The sequence below is a fragment of the Mastigoproctus giganteus genome, chromosome 8 (genome assembly GCF_048544385.1).
Source record: "Mastigoproctus giganteus isolate SK-2022 chromosome 8, ASM4854438v1, whole genome shotgun sequence".
Taxonomy (NCBI): Eukaryota; Metazoa; Arthropoda; class Arachnida; order Uropygi; family Thelyphonidae; genus Mastigoproctus; species Mastigoproctus giganteus.
Window position 1 is genome coordinate 200,952,329 of NC_143582.1, and position 25,329 is coordinate 200,977,657.

General features: G+C 36.5%; 2 protein-coding genes across 2 annotated transcripts in view; one reads left to right on the forward strand and one right to left on the reverse strand.

The window, feature by feature from the left end:
- Window positions 1-22,777, reverse strand: part of LOC150082177 (ATPase SWSAP1-like) — a 93,112-nt gene extending 70,335 nt beyond the window's left edge. The window contains exon 1 of the mRNA XM_090380446.1: window positions 22,601-22,777. Coding sequence (XP_090236572.1) covers window positions 22,601-22,719 — 119 coding nt within the window. The 5' untranslated portion in view covers window positions 22,720-22,777. The remainder of the gene's footprint in view (window positions 1-22,600) is intronic.
- Window positions 22,778-23,042: 265 nt separating this feature from the next.
- The window catches only part of LOC150082178 (uncharacterized), a 168,383-nt gene continuing 166,096 nt past the window's right edge, over window positions 23,043-25,329 (forward strand). The window contains exons 1-2 of the mRNA XM_090379154.1: window positions 23,043-23,223; window positions 25,227-25,283. The gene's annotated coding sequence lies outside the window, so the exon portion shown is untranslated. The remainder of the gene's footprint in view (window positions 23,224-25,226; window positions 25,284-25,329) is intronic.

Consider the following 25,329-nt stretch of genomic DNA (forward strand, 5'->3'; position numbering starts at 1 on the left):
TGCCAGATCTTCTTCATATCATCCAGTTGGTTACAATAACCATGATCAACTGTTTTTTTTTTTTTTTTTTTTTTATTTTGTTTGGGGATTTGTTAGGCGCATCGGCAACTATGGCCATAGTGTGCCATGCTCAATTGGGTACTTCACTTTTGCTCTGGCTCTATCGAATAAAAATTGATTAATTTTTATTCGGTAACTCTATTAACAAACTAGCCTAACCTCAATCGGATAACTGATGTTCCACTGTAATTATACTGGATAATTCTGTATATTAAAAAAAAAAATAATAATAAAATAAATTAATTAAATAAAACAACACACACGCGCACACAATTAAGATATGTAAATTAGGGAATAGTTAGTAAAATACTTATAATAATTTTGCAAAATGATTATTTTTTGTACACGATACATTTTTATGAAAAATTTTCAAAAACGTATCCGCGTTTGAAATTCAATTCCACCGCCCCCGTCCCAGAGGTACAAAAGTTGGTTTCATCACCGAGAGAATGTTTATCCTGGTCAATAAGAAAATTGTTTGTTTGTTAGTCAGAGTATTTATGAATACAGTAGATGTTTATCAGATATTTGCACAATCCACTTGCACAACAATAACTTACACGCTTTCAAGAACACTTCCAAAGACTTGAACATATTGAACTTTTTTTAGTTGATCACGTTTTCGGAAAAAACACGCTTAAGATACTTGCGACATGCATAACCTTTACTCAATATATTTGCACTCCTGTTTTCCTGTCCCAACCCCATATCTTTCTCAAAACGCTAGTTATGAAATGGAGATTTCATTTGATTTCTAATCTTGCAGCTAATTTTATAAACAGCACGAACATATAGAATGGATAGGAATTGGCAAGGCGCATTATTAAACAAGAAAAGCTCCTTATTTATTAATTATTAAGTAATTCAGAGAGTCTAATTAGCTCCCCATTAACTCTCAATAAGTTCTTCACTAGTTGATGGCAGAGAAAGACCGGAAGGGAAAAAAAAAACCTTCTAAATTTTTGGAATTAATTACTACAGTAATTAATAATTATTTCCCCTTTAATTTTCCACAGTACTTAATCGCTATTACTGTAAATATATATTTCGTAATAAGTTTCTATAAAGGAAAAATTCCATTTTATGATTAACATGAATATTGCACAACTGATGGAACGTACTCTGTTCACTATTATCAGTAGACCCCAGATATCGGAGGCACCAATTCGTGCAGCAAGTGCGGTATACAATTGGTGAACTATCAATTATTCTTTCATGATGACTAACATCACCTGAGTATGATAACAATAATGGGCAGAAGTTATCAAATGAATATTAAAGTTGGTTATATCGAAATTATACAATATGGAATGTCTATTTTATTTCAGATAGGTCTGTAAATGAAAAGAAAGGTAAATCAATGTGCGATATTAACTCAAATCAGAAAGCAACGTTATGAGCAATGAAGATTCAGCATCGCCAATCAAGATTGAATCACTGACGGAGATGGCCAACTCAGTGGGTAATAAATAAAAGTTTCCCATACATTCGGGCTATAATAGGTTTTTTTTTTTTTTTTTTGCTTGAAGCTTATTAGTTATTGCGTAACGTGCATATTGTCTTCACGTCCGTTCGTCTGTCTATAAATATAATAATTCAACTCCCAGTGGATGGTTTTCATGAAATTTTACATTTTGCTCTATTAGAAAGATTTGTCGAGCCATCCCAAATTTAATTAAATATTTAATTAATCCAGTAATTATATTATTTTATTACACATTTAACCCCAGGGGCTCACATCTGGTGAGTATGGGCTTGGCATACCCAGGGTCCTGAGCTGGATATCATCATTCTTCTCTTCCTTGGTGATTCCCCCCCCCCCCTCTCTCTCAGGGCAATTAAATTTTTTTTTTTTTTTTTTTTTTGGCTGGTGCAGCAAAAGCCTGTCTTCCTTGCACCATATGGCTAATAATAATATAACATATCAAATAGGCCATCTTTGCATTGCAAGCAATATATCGTTTTATTTTTTTTTATATCAAGTTTACTAAATACATAATTATGAATTACTGGTTGCTTATTATACTAATTATGGCGGAAATGTTAAATATGTCATAAAAATCCAGGAATAAGTAAAATTGCATTACAAAAGCGTTGACAGAATACTGAGTTAAATATTTCAAACGATGTCGATCAACGTGCAGAGAAGAAACAATTACTTTTGTATATTATTAGTTGATTAATTTGTAATTTAATTAGCAACAAGATAATTAGCTATTTACAATTCACTTTTATTAATCAAAGAAACTGAAAAAGAAAAAAAAAAAAATCAGTTAATTTAAGAAATAACAATTTAGTTAATGTACGTAGTGCGTTACATTTCAGGCATGTTAGCAAATGGTAATAATTCATGATTGAAAAAAGAAAAATAACGACTGAGAAAATTTAGTTTCTGTGCATCCGCCCATTGCCTATTTATTCCTGCAACTAGCGCTTGACATATAGAGGTCTCCCACTATGGGAAGGGGTTCTCTCGGAAACTCCTTGTTGCAGCTTTTTGGCCCGTTTCTGTCATCCTGCGAAAATTCTATTTCGTATGCCTTAAAAATGTTTGATGATGACTTAAGTGTTTTCTCATTGCGAAACAGCTTCGACGCCCCCACCGTCTCCCAGAAAGCCACAAAACAATTAGCAGAGTATTCAAAAGGATGACAGGTAGAACTATCCAAAACAGCCCAAATGACATTCATATATTAAAAAAAAAAAGAAAAGAAAAGTAAAATAAAATAATATATGCATTGATCTACACGGAGCAGAATCAATAAAGTAAGAAACCTGCGTGACTTGGCTTCTTCTGGGATGAGAATCCCTCTTTCGCTCAGCATTTCGCAGCAACAACGAAAAGACCATTGGTTGCCTTCTGGAGAGCATTCCAGGAACCGTCGGTGACAAATCCGAAACTCATCACTAAATGTACTTCCAGGTACGTCTCCCGAGTTGCATATTTCGATTTGTCATATCTGGTCGTCAGTTCCACAAATACGCCTCAGCAACTTCCTTCACAGTGAATACTGGATTTACGCTGGTAAAACAAATTACTTCATAAACCATTTACAATTTCGAGAGGAATCTTTTATGCCAGCCTCGACTCGTCACCATGGAAGACGATTTTAAACAAAAATATTTTAATTCTGGCTAAACTGCCAGACTAGGCTTTCCCGATATATCTTCAATCGCCGCGCCTACGAGCAGTAAAAGAAGAATGTGCGGATTTGCAGCCGGATCTATAAGACGCGATCTTCAGCAGCGAAGTCGGTCGAGAATGTTTCCCACCAACACCACAGCTTTTTAAACTCTTAGAATTGACTGCGAGACTCCTGCCTTCACCCAGAGGCGTAGCTAGGTTTTTGGCATCTGTGGCAAATTCGTGGCTGGGCGCCTTTTTTTTTGGATAATTGGTAAAATCATAACAAATAATAATAAGAGATCCGACAGCAGTCGGACCTCTGGTTAACGAACAGGGTATGATGGGCAGCCTGGTTCACCTCCCAGTGGTGGTGGCGGGCAATGCAGGATCCCACTAGGGGCCATGCTGCCAAGCAGCCAGAGAACCAACAACAGACCATAACAGTACTCTGACACAAACCAGACATTAAACTTTTCTGGTTTTTACAGAGATTCTGTACTTCTTTACAAAGTACTATGGTAAAGATGTGGAAACCCACTGGTGGCACCTTCCACAAAACACTATGCTTAACGAATTTTTACTGCAAATTTTTGTGAATTTCCCTTGGTAATTACATTTTAAAATAGTTTCCGTAGAACAAAAAATTTTCCATATAATGAATGGATTACAAGAGACTTAACTGGTATGCATTGTTCAGACATCTGGCCTTCAAGCAATTTAGGCAACAGTGCTGTTGCTAAGTGTGAATTAAGAGCTAAAGAGATTACCATATGTAACTTAGTGGTACCTGTAAAACTTATCCAACTACCTGTCCCACATACTGAGAAGTCGAGCTCGTCAACCAGTTTTTTATGTATCCATAGCCAGGGGGCAGATCAAGGTGTATTCCATATTCAGATAATAGGCCTGGTCAACTTTCTACTGTAAGCACCCTGTTAGAGATTCTCTCTCTGAGCAGCAGTGCACTTTTGCCACTGCTGTTGACATTTTATTATTATTATTAGCCATATGGTGCAAGGAAGCCTGAGGCTTATGCTACACCAGCCAAAAAAAAAAAAAAAAAAAAAAAAAAAAAAAATTCCCATGCATTACCCTGAGAGAGAGAAGTAGAAGGGAATCACCAAGAAAGCAAGAAAGGGAAGAATGACGATATCCAGCTCAGGATCCTGGGTTTACCAAGCCCATACTCACCAGATGTGAGCCCCTGGTATATAATTGCTGTTAGCAGTTCTAGAACTATTCTGGCTGGATAGTATGGAGAGCATCTTGAGTTTCAATTTTATGTAATATGTATGTATTTCTTATGTGCGTACCTCTTATGTCTGTATGAATGTGGAGGTAAATATGTATTATAAACCCTTGGTAACACCGTGCCATGATGGAGAGTGGTTTTTCTTTACCCCAAGTGGTCATCTGTTGTTTCGTGGAAGTGAATCATCCACACTTTGCTGAAAATTTCCCCTATTTCTGTCACAGTAGTTGAATATCTGAGTGACTCCAACATTTTGGACAGTTTCAAAAAAAAAAAAAAAAAATTCAAATTTAAGAACTAGTGACAATACTGAATGGCATCATCATTTGTTTCATCCTCATTTGAATTATCAGCATCCTCATGCACTTATGTTCATTTTTGTTGTTACTTTCGCGTTTGGAGTGGCTTATAGTAAGCCAGTGGGATGGTTTTCTTTTTTTCTTTAATTTCCTCTTTATGCAGTCTTTCTATGCAGTACTGATGTCCACTTTTTTCTTTGGTGGCATGTCCAAGCTCAAAATTAATTTTTTTATTTTTTTTTTATTTAAATTAAAAATCACAAAATTCACAATTACCTGTTTATATAGCAAGCACAAAACCACTACACACTTTATTTATAACTTCTAATTTATTCAGTATTGTAGAATGTACACAACGAGAGAATTATGAATGGTTATGCATTCGAGCATGCACTGATGAAGTAGTCGCTTGATTGGTCCCTTCAAAGTTAGATTCTGGATGACAAATAGATATAAGCTGCTATGCAGTATGTACTCAGATTTAAGGATGCATGCAAGCTTGAATCATCCTCTGAATTTTTTTTAATTTTCACCCAACCCTCTGCTCTCATCTTGATGCGATATCATCTAGGGGCACCATTTTGACAGCTAGTCTGGTGTGTCAAAATAGCTTGACATGGAACTGATGTGGCCTGTCAGTGCATCTTTCTGATACCGGCACCCTTGGCACCTGCCCCAATGCCAAGGCATTCCTATGCTACTGCCTGCACCAACAAAATTAACAAGAACAGCCATCCTAAAAGAACTGCATAAAATTGTCCAATGCTAACCTGGATAAACTCTCAAAAGGTGTACAATATATTCATCTGAATGAAGGACTTGTGTTGAAAACTAACATACATTTAACAGTTTTTAATCTTTTTGTTAAACAAAAACCATTGTAAACCTCTGAACTTATGCCCTGATGGGCTATTGCTCGTTTAACATACTACATTACATTATACAAGCATGTATGTATTTTACACGGTTGCAAAAGAGTTTAATAATGATAATAAAACAAACAATATCTAGTGCTTCAGATAACAATATACGGTATTGTGGATAGCCTACGTGATATGTATGAAAAATATCATAATTGTCACATTTCTATTGGTCTAATTTTAATGAAATCTGGAGAGGGTCCACAAATCTTTCTAAGAGGCCCAAATATAAAATTTCAAGAAAATTCATCCACTGGAAGTCTAGTTATCACCAGCTGACAGAAGAACAAAGAAATAATAAATTGCCGGATTTCTGCTACTCTGATTTTAATTAAATTTGGAATAGCTTTACAAATTCTTTTAAAAGGTGGCAAATATAAAAATCTGTCTACTGGGAATCAAATTGGTATGTGCATTTGGATGGTCAGACAGGGTGGAGATAAGAGGAGCATTATGTATATACACTAAGTCACTGGTTCCCAAATTGTGCTCCGTGGATCAATTAGGATCCGCGAACGGTTCCCAGTGGATCCACGAATAATTTCTGTAATGGCTACTTTTCTTTTCACTTATTTTTTAAACAAAATTTAAATATTGTTACAGAGTGGCTGTTACACCCATCATGAGAATTCAGTTGTCCACAATCACTCCCAACTTTAAAGGACTTTGTGAAACGAAAAAACACCATTCTTCACACTAGTAGTCTATGAGGTACGATTGATTGTATACTCAAATAGTGACAGTTTATTCAGTTATGTTTTGTGTCAGTCTAAAAAATGTAGATTGTAAATATATAATAAATCAGTTCTGAGATATAAATTTTTAATTTTGGATATCTTTTGTCTGGACACCCCATATTTAAGTGAGCTAGGGTGTGAGGACCTGTGGTTATTTTTTTAAGCAAAAGGGGTTAATGAGTAAAAAAATATTTAAGAAACACTGCACTAAGTGATCACTGATTATGACCACCTACCTAATATCGTGCTGGTCACTGTTCGCATGGATAACAGACGCTATTCGCCTAGGCATTGACTCCACTAGATGTCTGAAGATGTTCGTAGAGATCTGCAGCCATGCTGTGTGCAAGGCTTTCCACACAGTGTCAGAATAGATGATGGTTGCTTGTCCATATGCCTCACTTCCTGTTCCAAAACATCCCACGGGTGTTCAATTGGGTAGTAGACTCGCACTCGCGGGTCTACTACCCAAACCTAGTACCTTGGGTAGCAGAACCGTGAGCGCCTTTATCCCATACTACCCAAACCTATCACAACAGGTTTCTAGGGTCCTAAAATCACATGGGATAAAATGCCCTAGAAACCTGTTGTGATAGGTTTGGGTAGTAGACCCGTGAGCGCCTTAATCCCATAATACCCAAACCTATCGAAACAGGTTTCTATGGTCCTAAAATCACATGGGATAAAATGCGTACAACACCCAGGCAGAAAGTTATGATCCCTCATCTCTAAAGTGAAAACACCGGTTCCCACCTTACTACAAAGTGGTCTGGTCTACTGCATCTCTTGCCGTGACTGCACTAGCTGCTACATTGGAGAAACTGGGAGACGGCTCGGAAAATGTCTTTTGGAACATGAAAGAGCAATCCGCTTAGCGGATGTAGAACACTCCGCCATTGCCAAACACGTTTGGGCAACCCACCCCGACACTGACCCACACCGCAATGTCGTGATTGTAGATAGGTCCCGCCACTATCGACGACATGCCTGGTTGGAGCCTTTGAACATCACATACTCCAATACCTCGGTCAACAGGGGCAGTGGATGTTGTGTCCACCCTATCATCGAAACAACCATTTTGATTAATGACAAACGTTAGCAACGTCCACATGCATCACAGCCACAGGCTTCAACATCCAACAATTAATCACACAGTTCATGTACATGCCCTCATGTTTCACTCTTAACTGTTAGTTTGACTGAGGAAGGTTAACAAAAATAACCGGAAGCTTTTTGTATGTATCTAATCTAATATATGTATGTGTTTTTCCTATTATTAAACTTATCATAATTTATTCTGTCTCTGTTTCGCTCTGTGTTCACAGTAATTTGATATTAATAATGAATCCAGAGCGCACAGGCCTCTTTAATCATATCATCATTTGAGATATTGTTCTTGCATTCTGAATATTGTACTATGATGTCAACTGTTGCACAGTGACCTGCGGCGCCTCCGTAGCCAGGTGGGCAGGAGCAGCAGTGCGTAGCACACGGTTCTTGATTAGACCGGGGTTCGAGCCTGTGATCACCAAATACGGAGGATGCGGAAAGATCAGGGAATGACCACCGCATATCCCCGGAGCAATATGGCCTTAGTTGCTAATGCTCCTAAAAACCAAATACACAAACAAACAGTGACCTGCTGCTGAACCTGTACAACGTGCTGTGTCCTTTGCTTACTACAAACATCCACCTTGCATAATCATTTACAGTTCTGTCAGCAGGAGGTTGTTTGGCTCATTTGACATCATTCTTTGTACACTTTAACTATAGCGTGTCATGATCAATGAACAAGGTATGTATTTGTCTTGGGCGGCACCTGGAACATTAGTTCATCTCCGCATATGAACAAGGTATGCTGTTTCCGATATGGAAGCACCCAACACACTAGCTCCCACAATTATGCCCTTTTGAAACAGTAATATATTTATTATGTCCCATAACCATTACTTTATCACTTTGACTTGCATGACCAGATGCAAATTACCACTGCTCTAGTATAGGAAGCTATGCAGTATGGTCCCTTACGGATCAGGCGGTCATAATTCACTGATCACTGACTGCATATTAATGTAATGCACTGTACATTAACTAACTTGTTGATCATTACCACGAGTACAAGAAATATGTTAATTTTTTCGTAAACATGGTTGTGATGTGTTATTGTAGTATTTAGATGCATCTGCAACTTAGGCCATATTATGGCTGTAATGTGTGTAAATTGCATGTGTTCTGAAGTAGATATGCTGGACTAAAAAAAAAACCCATGCGACTCTTGCCCAAGACTGACTAATTCAACCATGTTATGAAAAGGTCCCTTAAAGATTCCTTACATCATTGATGGAATTCAAACTCAAGTCTTTTCCACCCATTGTGGGTAGGATGGCAATTCTACCAACTGTGCTTTTTTTTTTTTTTTTTTTTTTTTTGATTTGGCAGTTGTTGGCGCATTGGCTTCTGTGGCCATATTGCACCTCCCAAGGTTTTTGCAGCACTTTGATCCAAGCCCGAGGCGGGAATCGAACCCGCGACCTTTGGGTTGCCGGGCAGGTACTTTACCCACTCGGCTAGCCCGGTCGGCACCAACTGTGCTACTCACAAGGCTCATTGTATGCATTGCTCTGTTGAGGTGATTGCTGCATATGGCACTTCTGTAGGAGCAGCATTTAAACAAATAATCTTTATTGCATGATTGAATATACTATGGCAGGGGTCGGCAACCTGCAGCTCTTTGAGCATGTAACTGTGGCTCTTTTAACTTTTAGCCTACATGAAGCAAAGTTTGAAATGGAGTTAGAGGACCTAAAAATCAAGGACATGTGTAGTGCAAGACTAAAATGCCTTAAAACTGAAATTGAGGATTTGGAGAGGCAAAAGGACACCCTTTCAATTCTATACAAATGGATGGTGATGGGTGAGTTGAAAAAGCAAGACCAAATTGTGTTCGATGCATGGAATAGCTTACCAGACATGTATATAAATTTTAAAATATTTACATTTGGACTTCTCTCAGTTTTTGGTTGGCCAAATTTCTGCGGGCAAATATTTTCGAACATAAACTATATTAAAAATAAATCAAAAGAAACCGTCTGAATAATGAAAGTCTCTCAGCATGCTTAAAGATGAAAATTACGGCATACTTCCCTGATGTTGAAAGACTCACTCAAGAAGTTCAGCAGCAAAAGTCACATTAATTAGAAATATTATTAATGAATAATATTTCAAAATATATATTGTTTTAATAAAACACCTTCCCACTCTATTCCATTTCTTAAAAAACTCCCCCCCCCGAGCTTGAGCTGAAGTGAGACTCTTCGGATTCTCTCTTTTTTTTTTTTTTTTTTTTTAATTAGATCAAAAATGGCTCTTCACTCAAAAAGGTTGCCAACCCCTGTACTATGGAATAGCAGTGTGAAGCTGAACCATTCAAAATTCTATCAGACTACTAAGAATCTTACAAATATATCAGACTGTCTGATTACTGCACAACTGCAGCTACGGGAAGAGAAGCAATTCCGCACGCTCGCTCTCTCAGTCTCAATATTGGTAGACTAATCCTAATATAGGACATTTGTCTTCTGCTATTGAATCTGTTTGTTGAAAAGCCGATTTGCATGTTGTGTGAGCAAAAAAAAAATGCTTCTCCCCTGAATGAGACTGGTTAACTACAACCCTGGTTAAAGAAGCCTAAAGAATTCCTTCAGTCACACACAGAAATTGAACCTCAACCTCTCCAGAAGAGTAGTGGCAGGTGGTGATATATCATGCCAACTAAGTTGCCATGGAGGACACAGATATGCATGTAGAAATTAATTGTATACAGGGCTCAGAATGGAGTGAAGAACACTGGAGTCGTGTATCAGTTCATTACATGCATGCATCAGTAATATGTGCATACTTGATCATTAAAAACAGTTTTTTAATGAGCATGCCTTTTGTAAAATTTTCCATTTTGACTACTACTTGTATTATGGTTTTATCATGAAATAAATAAAATTGGGTTATGTTAAGTTACAAGATTCAAGTGAACAAATCAGTAAACATTATGCATTACAAAGAACGTTGCTTGATTAAATTAAAGTTTTGCATATTACATCATGTTTTTTGGGCTTCTGAGGGTTTTTTTTTTATCCTATGAGAAACTAACAGTGGTCTGCAGAATAGTTGTTTTATTTCTGTGATCTATAGTGGATTTTAATATAAGTGGCCACTCATGATGCTTAAATCCAGTATATTTCAGGATTGTGGAAAGAAAACTAAGTTTGTTATTTGTTATTTGGTTTTTAGGAGCATTAGCAACTAAGGCCATATTGCTCCAGGGATATGCGGTGGTTATTCCCTGACCTTTCCGCATCCTCCGTATTTGGTGGTCACGGGCTCGAACCCCGGTCTAATCAAGAAGCGTGTGCTACGCACTGCTGCTCCTTCCCACCTGGCTACGGAGGCGCCTGCTAAGTCGTTATTAACAAATTCATCAACAATTTGTGAGATAAAGGATTAAGTAAGAAAAGCTTTCTAGGGATGTACTTTTGTTTTTTTTTTTAATTGCTTATTTTAGGTTTACCAAGAAAACACATTTTTGTGAATTCCAGTTTATAATACAGAACTATAAATCATATTAAACAATGAACATGGGTACTAGTTTCAGTTACAGTTACAGAATTAATATAAATATATTTTTATGCTAAATGGGCCCTAAATTATTCCTGCAGTGGCATTGCATTGTCTCGTTTTCCTTTTGCCTCCAATTCTGAACTAAAGGTTCTGATGCAGCTGCGACAAAACTTAATGCTACAACACTTACAGCCCATTTAGCATAAAAATTCTATTGAGGGGTTGAAAAGTTCATGGCCTGAGTATAAAAGGGAAGTGGTACAGTGTTAAAAATTTCTGTACATAATATATAACACTCTTAAATAGCAGTTATACAGTAGTTAACCAAGTTTCAGTAATATCTTTTTTTAATTACAGGTACTGAAATCAACAAATTTGTGTTAGTGAGGAAAGATGGACAATTATAATTATAAGAGCATCTTTGAATTCAAGGGAGGTTCCTATGGAGTGGAGATGTGCAAATGTAATTCCATCCCAAGGGGGATCAAACAGTGACAGGAATAATTACAGACCTGTAAGCTTAACTTTGTTCCAGGGAAAATAAATCAAGGTAAGTTACAGCAACAAAATACAGAAAATTTAGGCTGATAAAATGAGAAATGGCAGTAGTAATCCAAGATTAAATGTATCAACTGTGTGGTACTACATTCAGGGTAGTGAAAAATGAAAACGACCCTGGGTTAATTTTGTCAGGCAGATATGATGTTCTCCGAGCAGCGCAGAGAGACCGTCAGGACAGCTCATGGGTTTTTGGCCAATGATATACAGGAATTTTGCTATCAGGGATAAGAAGGTGATAATTTCATTGTACAAGGTAATGGTTAGGCCATATCTTGAGTACTGCATAAAAGTCTGGAGACCTCGTTTTAGGAAGATGTATATCTTCCTAAGGGCAAATGTGCTGAGAAGTGCCAACTGAAGTTTAACATTGACAAATGCAAAGTACTGCATATGGGTAGCAATAACCTAAAAGAAATGTACCAACTGTGTGGTACTACACTTAGGGAAGTGGAAAAGACCTAGGGGGTAATTGTGCAGTCAAATATGAAGTTTGCTGAGCAGTGCAGACGGGCTGCCAGGGCAGGTCATGGAGTCTTGTCAATGATGTATAGGAATTTTACTAGCAGGGACAAGGAGGTGATTATCCCATTGTACAAGGCAATGGTCAGGCCACACCTAGAGTACTGCATATAGATCTGGAGGCCTCATTCTAGGAAGGATGTAGAGTTTCTAGAATGAGTACAAAGGGCAACAAGATTGGTGAGGGGAACAAAGGGATGCTCTTACCAAGGAAGGTTTCAGTTTTGTAAATTGCAGTGCCTGGAGAGTAGGTAAAGTGATCTGATTGAGGTGTATAAGGCCTTGAATGGGTTGAGCAAGCTGAATGCTGATGGGATTCTTCCTCTTGCTCAGATTAAGAACCTGAGGGGGCATAGATTCAAATTGAGGAAAGACAGCTGTAGAATAGATGTGCAGAAATTTTCCTTTATCCAGCAGGTGGTTGACTGCTGGAACAGACTTCCATATTTTGTTGTGGAAGTTGATAACTTAAATAAATCTAAGGCTGAGTTGGACAGGCATTTGGAACAAATGGAGGGGTGAAATGGAAGGGGTTTTTTTTTTTTGGCTGATGCTGCATAAGCTTTCTTTCTTGCATCGTATGCCTCTACTAATGCTAATCTGCTGGAATGAGTGTAGAGAAAGGCAACAAGATTGGTGAGGGAGAAACAAAATGGTGGTCTTACCAAAGAAAGGCTTCAGTTCTATTAATTGCAGCATCTGGAGACTAGGCACCTGCAAGATGATCTTATTGAGATGTTTAAAGCTTTAATTGGATTGAGCAAGCTCACTGCTGATGGCTTTCTTCCTCTTGCTCAGACTACACATGGGGGACATAAATTGAAATTGAGGAAGGATAGTTGCAGGATAGACATTCAGAAGTTTGCTTTCAACCAGTGGGTGGTTGATCATTGGAACAAACTTCCATCTGTTGTTATGCAAGAAAGTAGTTTGAATAAATTCAAGGAAGAACTAGACAAGCTATTAGAGAGGATGAACACGTAATGTGAGAAGATATATTTTTTGGCTGAAACTTTATAAACTTGCTTCCTTGCAACATCAGCCACTGTGCAGTTACCTAATATTTGGAAAAGGGATTAAGAACAAAGACAATTCATGAGGATAAGATTATGACATTAGGGGAAGAAGCCTCTTCATATTCCATGGTTAAGCAAGCAGCAGAAATTAAATGAGGGAGGAAATGCCTGGAAGATGAACTATACTGTAGAAGCCCTGCAATGTCCATCTATCCAGAAGTTGCTGAGAGTGTGTATGATCTAGTGATAGTGATTGACAAGTAATAGTCAGTACATTAACAGCATTTTGGGCATCTCATCTGAACATGTGTACCACATAACAGAGGGTCTTGCAACAAAAGAGGTGTCAGCATGATGGGTCAAACCAAAGTTGTTGACATCAGATCAATAATGCAAAACGTTGTCAAGCCAAATGGACATTTGCATCATTTTTAACCAGATCCAAATTTTCTTGCAAGGTTTGTGACCACGAATGATCCATGGGTCAATCACTTTCAGTCAGAGACAAAGGTACAGTCCCAACAGTGGAAATACAGTTCTTCTCCCCCTACAAAGAAAGCCAAGTCAATTCCTTCTGCTGCCAAGGTGATGGCATCGGTTTTTTGGGATGATGATGGAGTGTTGCTAGTGAATTACCTTCAGAAAAGTCAGACAGTCACAACAGCATATTACACAGACCTTGTGAGGCATCGGTGTGAAAACATCAAAGACACACATCAAGGAAAACTCAGCAAAGGAGTCTTGTTTTACTAGGATGATGCACTTGCTCACAAATCTATCACTGCCATAGCTGCACTGCATTGCAGCTTTCAAATTTTTAATAATCCCCAATGAGAATGCAGAGTCAGGTGTTTAACCAAATGTAATATACTGATATGTTGAAAATTTCGAGCTGTTTCTGTCTTCTTGTTGGGCTGTCATTTTTAAGGCTGATGGGGTGAATATGATGCACCCAAGAATCTGTAATTGCATGTAATTTTGTTTTTCAGCTTGTCTGTTTGTTGTTAAAAAAAAAAGCCAAGTTTCTGGAAATTAAAGTCATGCAACTCTCAATCCTAGACTGACTAACTCAGCCACAATTACAGTCACAAGCAGCATTTCAAATAAAGGAGCTTGGCTGGATGTAGAGCATACATATTGGCCATTTAATTTCTCTAATTAGTACTACAATACCTCCTCTCTTGTGAATGATTCTGGAGGTGACGAAGAAGTTGTGAACCCAGCTGCTCAGTGCATATAATTCCTTCTTGTCCCTGTTTAAGCCAGATTTCATGATTTCATCATCATAAAAGGCACCTGGGGTGAGAGAAGTTATATTTAATAAACTCTTCCATTGCTATGTGTACATGTGCCTGGCCCAATGGTTAATCTGCATAATTTGGATTTCAGTGGTGCAAATAAGCCTGGCTTAAGTCTCATTCATGGATGTAATTTCATTAGCACATAAGGCACTTGAGGTGGAGAATGATAGGCAACAATTCCCATAACTCAAAGGCCACATTTGCACAAGCCTAGCATCTGGGTATATTTTCTGAGAATCATGCATTGGAACGGAGATCTTGTTACGTGTCGAGTTCTTGATATTTTCAAAGAGTGGTTGTATCAGAGTTTCTGTCAAACACAATGATGTATTTGATTCAGTGATAATGCTACGGTTGGTACTGAATCCTAGAGGATGCATTGGGTTTTTTGTTATTTGAAGAACTGGCAAAGCTAAGTCAAGTTGTCAACTCATTACCAGGCTAATATTTTTGGTTTTCGTGAACAGAGAAAGCCTGAAAATAAATAAATGTATTGTGATCATTGGCCAGTGGTACATTTTTCATTTCTTGTAGCCTTGAAAAGGACAATGTTTCTCTATTAAAGGATCTGGGTCTTTTGTGTAGAAAACAATTAGGCACCCCTCCCCCCCCACTGTTTTTGATTTTTGTCTTTAATATTATCCCCCGATAATATTAAACTCATTTAAACCTACCTAACAATAACCAGATTAAAGACAAAAATGTCTTTAATCTGGTTATTGTTAGGTAGGTTTAAATGAGTTCTATGAGCTACAGTTTGAGCTAGTGACTTGTGACAAGACCTTACATTCTTGGCTGAACCACAATTTTCAGAAGGTACAAAGAAAATAAAACCAGTGCCACTGCTCACTCATACCCAGGTTGTTGCTACAAAAAACTTCAAAATTAATGAGATCATGGGATTGATCTCATTGTCATACAGGACGTCAGACATCACAGGTTTCCGTTGGTGGGAAAGAATGCAGCAGTCATCATTGCTGTATGTGACCATCAGTATTGCCATGGTATTACATTAAATGGTGGTATGTAGTTCCTTTCACACAGATTTGCCCAAATCTGCCCAGATCATGCCCAAATTTATTAACAACTTGTTTCCTTTAACACATTAATCACCACAACATTAATGAGAAAAAAAAAATCCCTAGGAAAAATATATCATGACCCATACAAAATCAAAAGAAACCAAAATCATATTTAGGTCTGCCCAAGCATCTAGATTCATTTTGTGGTAAAGAATATACTGTCTGTGAAACTACAAAGAGTAATGCAGCTTGAACAGTAAAGTGAACTTTGAAATAAATTTTTTGTCAAACATCATAATGCTGAAAAAATTGAGACACAAAAGCCATGTCTCATGGTGATTAACATGTAAAAACCAAATCACAATTTTTAAATCTATCACTGGTTTCAATATTTTCATTAAAAATTATTTTACTCTCATTTTGTGTTAAGTTTAAAATTTTTTCACTAACTACTGATGTGCAAACTGCTGCCAGTAAATCATACTTCATATATAGAACTTTCCAGTCAGGTGACACCACTCTTTATACAGAGTGGTATGATATGGGAGGAACCCCCACTTATCTGGTGCTAATTATCTATCATCTCAATGCAATCAGATGTTCTTGGTAATGCAGAGGAATCAATTGCACATTTTGCATTTAGTAGTTAAATATTTATCTAATGTGATTTTTTTTTAATAAATTTCAAGCAAGAAAGATAAAGATACATTGGTCTTAGACAGTTTTTAAAACCTATTCAGTGAGACCAACAGTAAATTCTAAATAGAAAGCATTTTGAATCTTTTTCAAAGGGAAGTAATTGCAGAAGCTACTAGACTTTTATATCAACTAAGAGATACTGTTCAAGGTTTAGACTTAAATGGATGTCAGACAACCTGATGAAACTATTGGCAGAAAAGAAAATGCATGGAATACTTATACCATAAATTATCAGGAGATACAGAAACCTGCAGTAGGTATAAACTAGTCTGCAATCAAGTCATAAAGTGGGTTAGGCACACTAAAGCAAATTATAAAGAAGTCTTTGGCAAGGAAAGGGAGGAATCACATTGGTCCACTAGATATGAATGGTATAATATAACAGTTGGTGGTCCTGCACAAGTTTCCAACAAACTGAACAGATATTTTGCATCTATGTTCACACAAGGAATTTCTGGGATGGGGATGCCAGAAGTATTTTAAAGTATAAGGAGCTAAATAATTTTATGAAAATTGAGAGGAAACCGAAAAAAAAAAAAAATAATAAAATAAATATATTGAAGTTAAATGTAAATAAGGTGCCTAAGATGGATGGGATCTATCCAATTACATTTAAGAGAGGCAGTAAAAGAGGTAAGCAAACCATTAGCCGTAAATATGAAAGCATTGTTGGATTAGGGGGAGGTAACATGGACCTTTCCCCATACATCTCCAGTCATTGTGGACTGGAGATATACAAATGTACCTCCAAATTCACAATGGAGGATCAATTATTGTTATTTTTTTTTTTTTTTTTAGGAGCATTAGCAACTAAGGCCATATTGCCCCGGGATATGCGGTGGTCATTCCCTGACCTTTCCGCATCCTCCGTATTTGGTGGTGACGGGCTCGAACCCCAGTCTAATCAAGAAGCGTGTGCTACGCACTGCTGCTCCTTCCCACCTGGCTACGGAGGCGCCTGGAGGATAAAAGAGTAAAGTGAGTCAAGTGAGTAAACACCTGTAAACTTGACTTCTTTTCTAGGGAAAGTAATGAATTCACTGTTTAAAGGAGTAATGCAGGACCTAAACAGGAATGCAGTTATGTGGCTGCCATCACAAAGCTGTATTTGTCCCTTACCAGATTTGTTGAGAAGCAATCTTGCCTGAATATTCTAATCTGATTGAATACTCTAATGCAGTAACAAAGGAAATGGATAAAAAAAATAATTTTAACATCATATACTTAATTTCACTAAAGCTTTTGCTGCTGTTCCACATAAAAGACTACTACACAAATTGGAGCAGCGTGGTATTAAGGACAAGTTACTGCTATGGATAAAGGATGGTTGAGCAGGACAAGACAGAGTGGTTATCAATGGGCACTGCTCTTCTTGGACTGCTGTTATTAGTGGAGTCACCCAGGGTTCAGTGCTGGGCCTATCGTTGTTTTCAATATTTATTAATGATACTGATGAAGGCATATCATGCTTAATGTCAATGTTTGCAGATGATACAAAGGTTGGCAGGATATTTAATGATAGTAATCAGAGTATGCTACTGCAACAAGATCTAGATAAATTAGGCAGATGGGCTGAGAAATGGCAACTGAAGTTTAATATTGACAAATGCAAGGTACTGCATAAGGGCAGCAGTAATTCAAGAATAACATACCAACTCTGAGGTACAACACAGAGTGGTGGAGAATGAATATGGTCTAGGTGTAATTGTACAGTCTGACATGATGTTCTCTGAGCAGCGAAGACAGGTGCGAGGACACTCATGGGGTTCTGCTAATGATATACAGGAATTTTTGAAGTAGGGACAATAAGTGATTATCCCATCATACGAGGGCTGTTCAATAAAGAATGATCACAATTTTTCATGAACAACTGTACTGCTTGCTATTTCTAGCTGAGATAGGGAATTTAAGACCAATCTAGTTAGTCAAATTTATGCCTATTCAGTCTCACCTATGTAGCAATGGATGTGACACACGAGGAATAGTATGCTGCTCTCAAATTGTTTCCATCTCAAGAAAACATCAGCTAAAGCACATGAAATGTTAAAAGAGGCTTATGGTGAATCTATGCTTCCACATAGCACAGCTCGCAGGTAGTTTAGAATGTTTAAAGATGGACGTGATTCAATCACAAAAATCGGTAGTCCTGGAACTCCAAACACCGCTGTCATCACAGAAACCATAAACATTGCTTCTGTAATACTGAGAAAAGTTTGATGTATAGCAAGTCAACTCTTACCAAGAAAAACTTCATTTCTGCAGATTGCAGTGTCTGGAAACTAGGCACCTGAAAGTAGATTTGATTGAAGTGTTTAAATGGATTGAGTAAACTAAATGGTGATGGCATCCTTAACATTAGCAGTGCATATGATGCAAGAAAGCAAGCTTATATAGCAGCAACCAAAGAAAAAAAAAAAAAAAAACCACATCCTTCCCATTTCACCCATCCATTAACTCCAAATATTTGTCTAGTTCTGCCTTGAACTTATTTAAGTTGCTGACCTCCACTACGACAGATGGAAGTTTGTTCCAACTGTCAACCACCTGCAGGCTAAAGGCGAATTTCCACACATCTATTCTATAATTGTCTTTCTTCAATTTGAATTTATGACCCCTCAGGTGAGTAATCTGAGCAAGAGGAAGAATCCCTCTTGACCAGATGAAACATTAGCATTGAGCTTGCTCAATCCATTCAAGGCATTATACACCTAAATTAGATCACCTCGCAGGTGCCTAGTCTCCAGAAGCTGCAATTTGCAGAACTTAAGCCTGTCTTGGTAACACCAACTCTTTGTTCCACTTACCAATCTCATTGCCCTTCTCTGTACTCGTTCCAGCAGCTCTACACCTTTCCTAAAATGAGGCCTCCAGACCTGTATACAGTACTCAAGGTGTGACCTGACCATTGGCTTATACAAGGGGACAATCATTCCATTATCCCTGCTAGCAAAATTCCTGTATATCATTGACAAGACATCATGAGCTACTTGCAGCCTTTTTGCACTGCTCAAAAAACTTCATATCTATTAATAACCATTCTCTGTCTTCTCCCACTCAACCATCCTTTTATCCATTGTAGCAATTTGCTTCCAATGCCACACTGCTCCAATTTGTGCAGTAGTTCCATGTGCCACAGTATCAAAAGATTTCCTAAAATTCAAGTATATGGTATCAAAATTATATGATACCCTTAGTCTATATTGGATGACACACATCAGGTGACAAGTTTAAACTGAAAAATTTAATCTAGAGAGTAACTTGACAAACTTCCAACTGGTGTTGTGGAAGTAGAAAGTTTGTATAAATTTGAGGAAGAGTTATATAAATTATTGGAAAAGGATGATGAGATGAGGGAGTGTTTTTTTTTTTTTGGTTGATTTTAGCCCAATATAGCAAAGGTTTTCGTGAAAGACAATATTGCCAATTTGTGCTGTGACTCGTCTTGTGCGTTCACAGAAAATTTCAGGTTTGTAACTACATTCTTCTCCTTTACAGAGGACACTGAAGTGTGGAAGGTGAATGAAGTTGGTGACTGTTGAGAGAATCAAGCACTGTGCACTCAGAGTACCTTCATTTAAAGGGAATGTTGCCGAAAGAAATTCATGAAGACATACAGCAAACATCAGGAGAATCTTGTCCTTCATATGCCACTCTGTCAAACTGGATTGAAGAATTTAAGTGTGGATGAGACAGTGCTGAAGATGCACCCCACAGTGGGAGGCTTGTTACCATGCCGACACCTGTCAATGTGCATGACATTCATGACCTGATCATGCAAGACCGCCAAATAACATTGAAACAACATTCAACATCTCCCATGAGCTCACTCGTGGAAGATGTTGAATGTTGTGGTGAATGCTTTAGGAATAAGAAAGTTTCTTTGAGGCAAGTCCCTAAAGCACTAAATGCAGATCAGAAGTGAGAAACAGTGAGTTGTTTGTTGTCAGGAGATTGTGTAGCATTTTGAAGCTAATAAAGCTTAGTTTTAAGGGCAGCATGTCACTATGGATGAAACAAAAGAACAATCAAAACAGGGGAAGTATCCCTCTTCTTCTCCTCCTAAAAAGTTTCAATTGCAGAAGTTGGTTGGGAAAGTCATGGCATCTGTCTGCAGATACAGAAGGTGTGATAGTGGTTGATTTCCTGGAACAAGGTGCCACCATCAATGATGGGTATTATTTTAACCTACTGAGATATTTTTACAAGGAACTGAAGCTAAAGGGGCATGGTAAATTGGCCAAAGGAGTCATCTTGCATCAAGACCATGAACTGGCTCACACAGCATTTATGCTCATTTATCTCAGGCAAAACTGTGTGACTGGGGGTTTCAGCTATTACAGCATTTGCCCTACTCACAAGTTAGACTCCATCAGATTATTTTCTATTTCCAAATCTCAAAAAGGACTTGAAAGGACAGGAAACCAACAGTGACAATGCTGTAATTGATAAAGTCAACAACTGGTTTGAATTAAAATCTTCTGAATCTTATTTGAGTGGGTTATAAAAGCTAGTGGATTGTGCCAGAAAGTGTGTTGACTTAAGGGAGAATGTTGAAAACTAAATGGTTTTTCAAAACTTTTCAGTATTCCCTCTATGACAGGCTAGAAACTTTTCAACGTCCATCTATACATATATATATTTTGCTTATGCAAAATATATAAATTTTGCTTTAATAAATTTTATATACCACAATTTTAATAAATGAGCATCACATTAAAAACCTTTAATGTAAAGGGTTTTTAATGTGAACAAGGAGTAACATTAATGAGTAAGAACAAGGATTACAAATTTGACATAATCACTTTGTAAAAATGAGTAAAATCATTCAAGAGGAAAAATTAAATGAAAATGAAAACAATGTCATTTTTATTGATAGATAATGTACCTGTGCATCCTTCTCACGAAAGTTTATGAAATTACCCCAGGGGCTCATCTGATGAGTATGGGCTTGGCACACCCAGGGTCCTGAGCTGGATATCATCATTCTTCTCTTTCTTGGTGATTCCCTTCTACTTTTGTCTCTCTCTCTCTCTCAGGAACTTTTTTTTTTTTTTCTTGGTGCAGCATAAGCCTCAGGCTTCCTTGCACCATATGGCTATTAATAATAATAAGTGTGGTGTCAATATCATGCTATTTCAGGAGTATATATTTTGCTTTAAAATGTATCAAAGGAAACATCTGAAGAGTTTTGTTTCCCCTCATGATTCGGACTGCACAGGATAGATGAGGAGAAAAGATAATGACCAATATTGAAAATTACAACATAAAAGTGCTATTTTTACAACTAGATTGCAAGTTGGAATGAAGTAAAGTAGACCACAATAGTAAGTGTGTGGAAAAAGAAATTATTATTATTATATTTAGCCATATGGCACAAGGAAGCCTGAGGCTTTTGCTGCACCAGCCAAAAAATAAAAAATAAATATTTCTGAGTTACCCTGAGAGAGAGAGAGAGAGAAACAAGAGTAAAAGTAGAAGGGAATTACCAAGAAAATGAAGAATTTTCTTCTCAGGACCCTAGGTATGATAGGCCCATACTCACCAGATATGAGCCCCTGGGGTGAATTAAATGATGTTCTTATTGATTTAAATGAGATCAAAGATGGTGTCAAAATGTGCACAACAGTCTCTGTTACTTTCATAATGATGGAATAAGAAAGAGCAACAGCATTTTAAGGGAAAAAATTTGTAGTGAAGTAGTGAATAAAAAGAAGGAAAAGTTAAATTACATGAAAAGGCTGCCTAATTCTGACAAAAATTTTACATTTGAAAAATATTTTTTACATTTTAAGAGAAATGAAGATTGATGTTATGAAACATCAATACAATACGACCTTTATGGAGAAAAATTGAGAATTCTACAAAAAAAAAAATCTATGATTAAATTTATACTTTTTAAGATTTAATGCTTATTTTAAAAATCATGTTTTTATGTTCCATTTGATTTGAACTTTCCATATTCAGTTTTGTTTTAAACCTAATAAATTTTTATTTTTTATTGTTATATTTGTGCGGAGGCACAACTGCTAAGTCTACCACACTTGAGGATTTCGAAGTTTTATAAGGTCTCGAGAATTGGTTTTGTATGGGTATTAAAGGGCGAGGGGATGTTCGAGTATCTCTTGAGGCAGAATTTTGGATTGTATTCGTGACCCAATTTAATTTAAAATGTTGCTGGATTGGGAACATATTTTCTTGTTTTTATGAGCCATGAATTATATTCTGTAATTCAGAATATAATTTACTTTTCACTACTTCGAATGACCCCTTCCACCCTTGTTAGTCCGAATTAGTGAGGTTTTTATTGTAGCATTACACATTTACCATCGGCTCTTTAATTTTCTGGCTACGCAGCTGAATGAGACGGTTAACTTGGAAAATGAATATTTAAAAAAAAAAAAATCAGTGTCATAAAGAACCATCAGCAGTACACTATTTTCCACTTTTCAGATTAAAATGGCAAAAGAACTCACGTCATATTTTCTCCTAAGAGTAAGCACGTCCCATTTTTCTCGCATAGTTCTGCAGCTTCTTTACTTGTCCTATATAAATCGTGCAGTTCACTAAGAGGAAAGACCGTGAACAAGGACATGAGTCTAGCATCACATTTGAGTAATTTAACAGAAATAATGAATACTACTGCATATAGACATGTGTATTTGTTATTCTATATGAAAATCGATTATTTGAATTTACTTATATGAACAATATTATTCTATTAGTTAACCTTGGCGCCATTATCCAAATGAACATTCTTAAATTCTGATTCGCTCTCAATTACATCATCATTTTTTCTTCTCTTTCTTCTCATTGGCTCTCGTTGACGTCATTGATATAAATTTGGAAAGGACGTAGACGCACTTGGAACCGCTATCATCTTAATATCATTGATTCCGGGCTGTGCTATTTTATCATATACGTATGATATTTAGTTACTTTTAATCAAAATTAAATGTAGATACTCATACATAGAATTAAACGTAAGGAACTGCAGATCTGGTGGCATTCAAAGAGCTCGTAAGGTTATCAGTGAGGTTAAATTTAAAAAAAAAACATCGTAGTTATAATATTTTCTTCTCTAATATAAACTCTCCAGGTAAGTGCTGCTAACAAATATAGCTATTATTTACCTAAATGCAAGGTGTTTTAGTTAATTTTATGTGTGTCGGTTCTGTTATAGTTTTATTGCAGCTGTTGTATTCCTCAGGTATGGGGCATCCGCTCTGTGGACTTAAAAAAATGTATTAAAGTTTTAAAACTATCTATACATCTCGGTTTTCACTCCTATTTATCTTTACCCCCTCAGAAAAAAAATTCGCAAGCATACACATATTTTTTAAAAATTGGAAAGATATCCATATATATTTCGTTATTTGAATTATTGGTCGCGTAACGGTCTCTTATTTCAAGTATTTTTTTTTAAATGAACTGTTTTGTTGTTAGCTATTTATACTTAACAAATTCGGAAAAACAACTTAAAACAGAGCCCTCAGTTAATTAAGTAGCTTGGTAACTGTGGATCTGGAATGAATTAGATACACATTTGTCCCAGATGTTGTATGTATATCATTGTATTTTTATCCCCCCCTGCACTATCATATGAGATTTTAGACTTATGAGAATTGTTAAGTAGCAAACACACTGATTATCTGCTGTTAAGCAACTTATCATTACTACCATAAAAATAAAAATTAATTACGTTAACAGTATTCTTAATGACAGTGATGCTATGTATATTGGCAATTTCGAATGGTATGAAATGTATTTTATTTTCTTCTGTATACTCGTATGCATCATCTCAATATTTATGAAAATTTTGTTCTTTTATTTAAAGATGTCAATTTTCTTTGATAGTTTTTGAGGCTTTCATGTGCAGAAACTTGTGCTACTTGGAAAGTTTCTCTTGCAAAACAGCATTTTTTAAAAAATGCTGTTTTGTAAGAGAGCAAGGTCATAGAATATTTATTCAGTTTAAATTTATTAGAGAAGATTGTAAAATTTTAATATCGTACACTACAGTTTTGTTTTAGATAATTAATGGCCAGGCAACTGAATGTCCATGTTAAAGTAAAGATCACAGCTCAATAAAATTTGTTAGAGCATATGTATGTGAAAACGGACCGACTTATCATTCTGTACAGGAAATTTTGAAAACTGAACTGAAGTCAAAACTACACAGGAGTTTTATCCAAAGGATTGAAATCAAAAGATGGCAGTTTTTGAAATCGTGCCTTGATGGCTGCTGAGAATTTTCAGAATCTCTTTAAGAATATTTTTTGATGTGAAGTCATTTTTCACAATGAAGGTTTCCTTAACAGACACAAGAGAACCACATGATCCAGGAAAGAGCAAAAGCCATTCCAAAGTAAGTGTGGTACAGGATGATATACAACTGATTTTCAGTTCATAGAGTTACAAGATATAATGAATTTAGAGAGATAGTTCACAAAGTTTCAAAATTTAGTTTTTTCTAAATTCGTGCATGGCTGAAATGTGAGGAATTGATCTTCATTAACATTCCTGTGTGAAACTGGCTTGTTATTAATTTACTTTAACAGATGGGTTGAAAGATTTTGGCCCGCAGAGTGGACTGCAAGAAACCCTGATTTGACTCCAAATAGTTTTTTCTTTTGGAACTGTGCCAAAGGAAAAGTTTATTAGTGAAAGCTGAGAACTAGAGGTAATTGGCAGTGAAATGATGGCAATGTGCTTTTGAACCATCTTTCATATTTGGTGGAAATGTAATATTTATTCAGTGGTCAAATTTAACTAAGGTTCTTGACAGTTATAGTGCCTATGTTGAGATTTCAGTATATATAAAGTAAATGTTAAAAAATTGCCTAGCAAACATTTCTTTATTAAATATAATTTATTTAATCTTTATTAAATCTACTTTCCATGGTATCCACCAATACCTTTTTAAAAGGTAGAGACTTTCAAATCACCCTGAGTGTCTAATGCTATTGATAAATGAAACTTTATGAATGGAAATTAGGGGAAATGAAAGAAGAAAGAAAAATATAGTTGAAATGTTATATTTATTTGGAATGAGTTATCCAAATTTAAGAAAAATATTATATATATATATAATTTTTATAGGTAAAAGAAAGGATATAAAGTGATGTTGGGCAAGTTTCTGAAAATAAGTCACTTCAGGTAAGGGCAGTATTTTCATTTTCTGTTGAATGAATTTAAGCTTCAG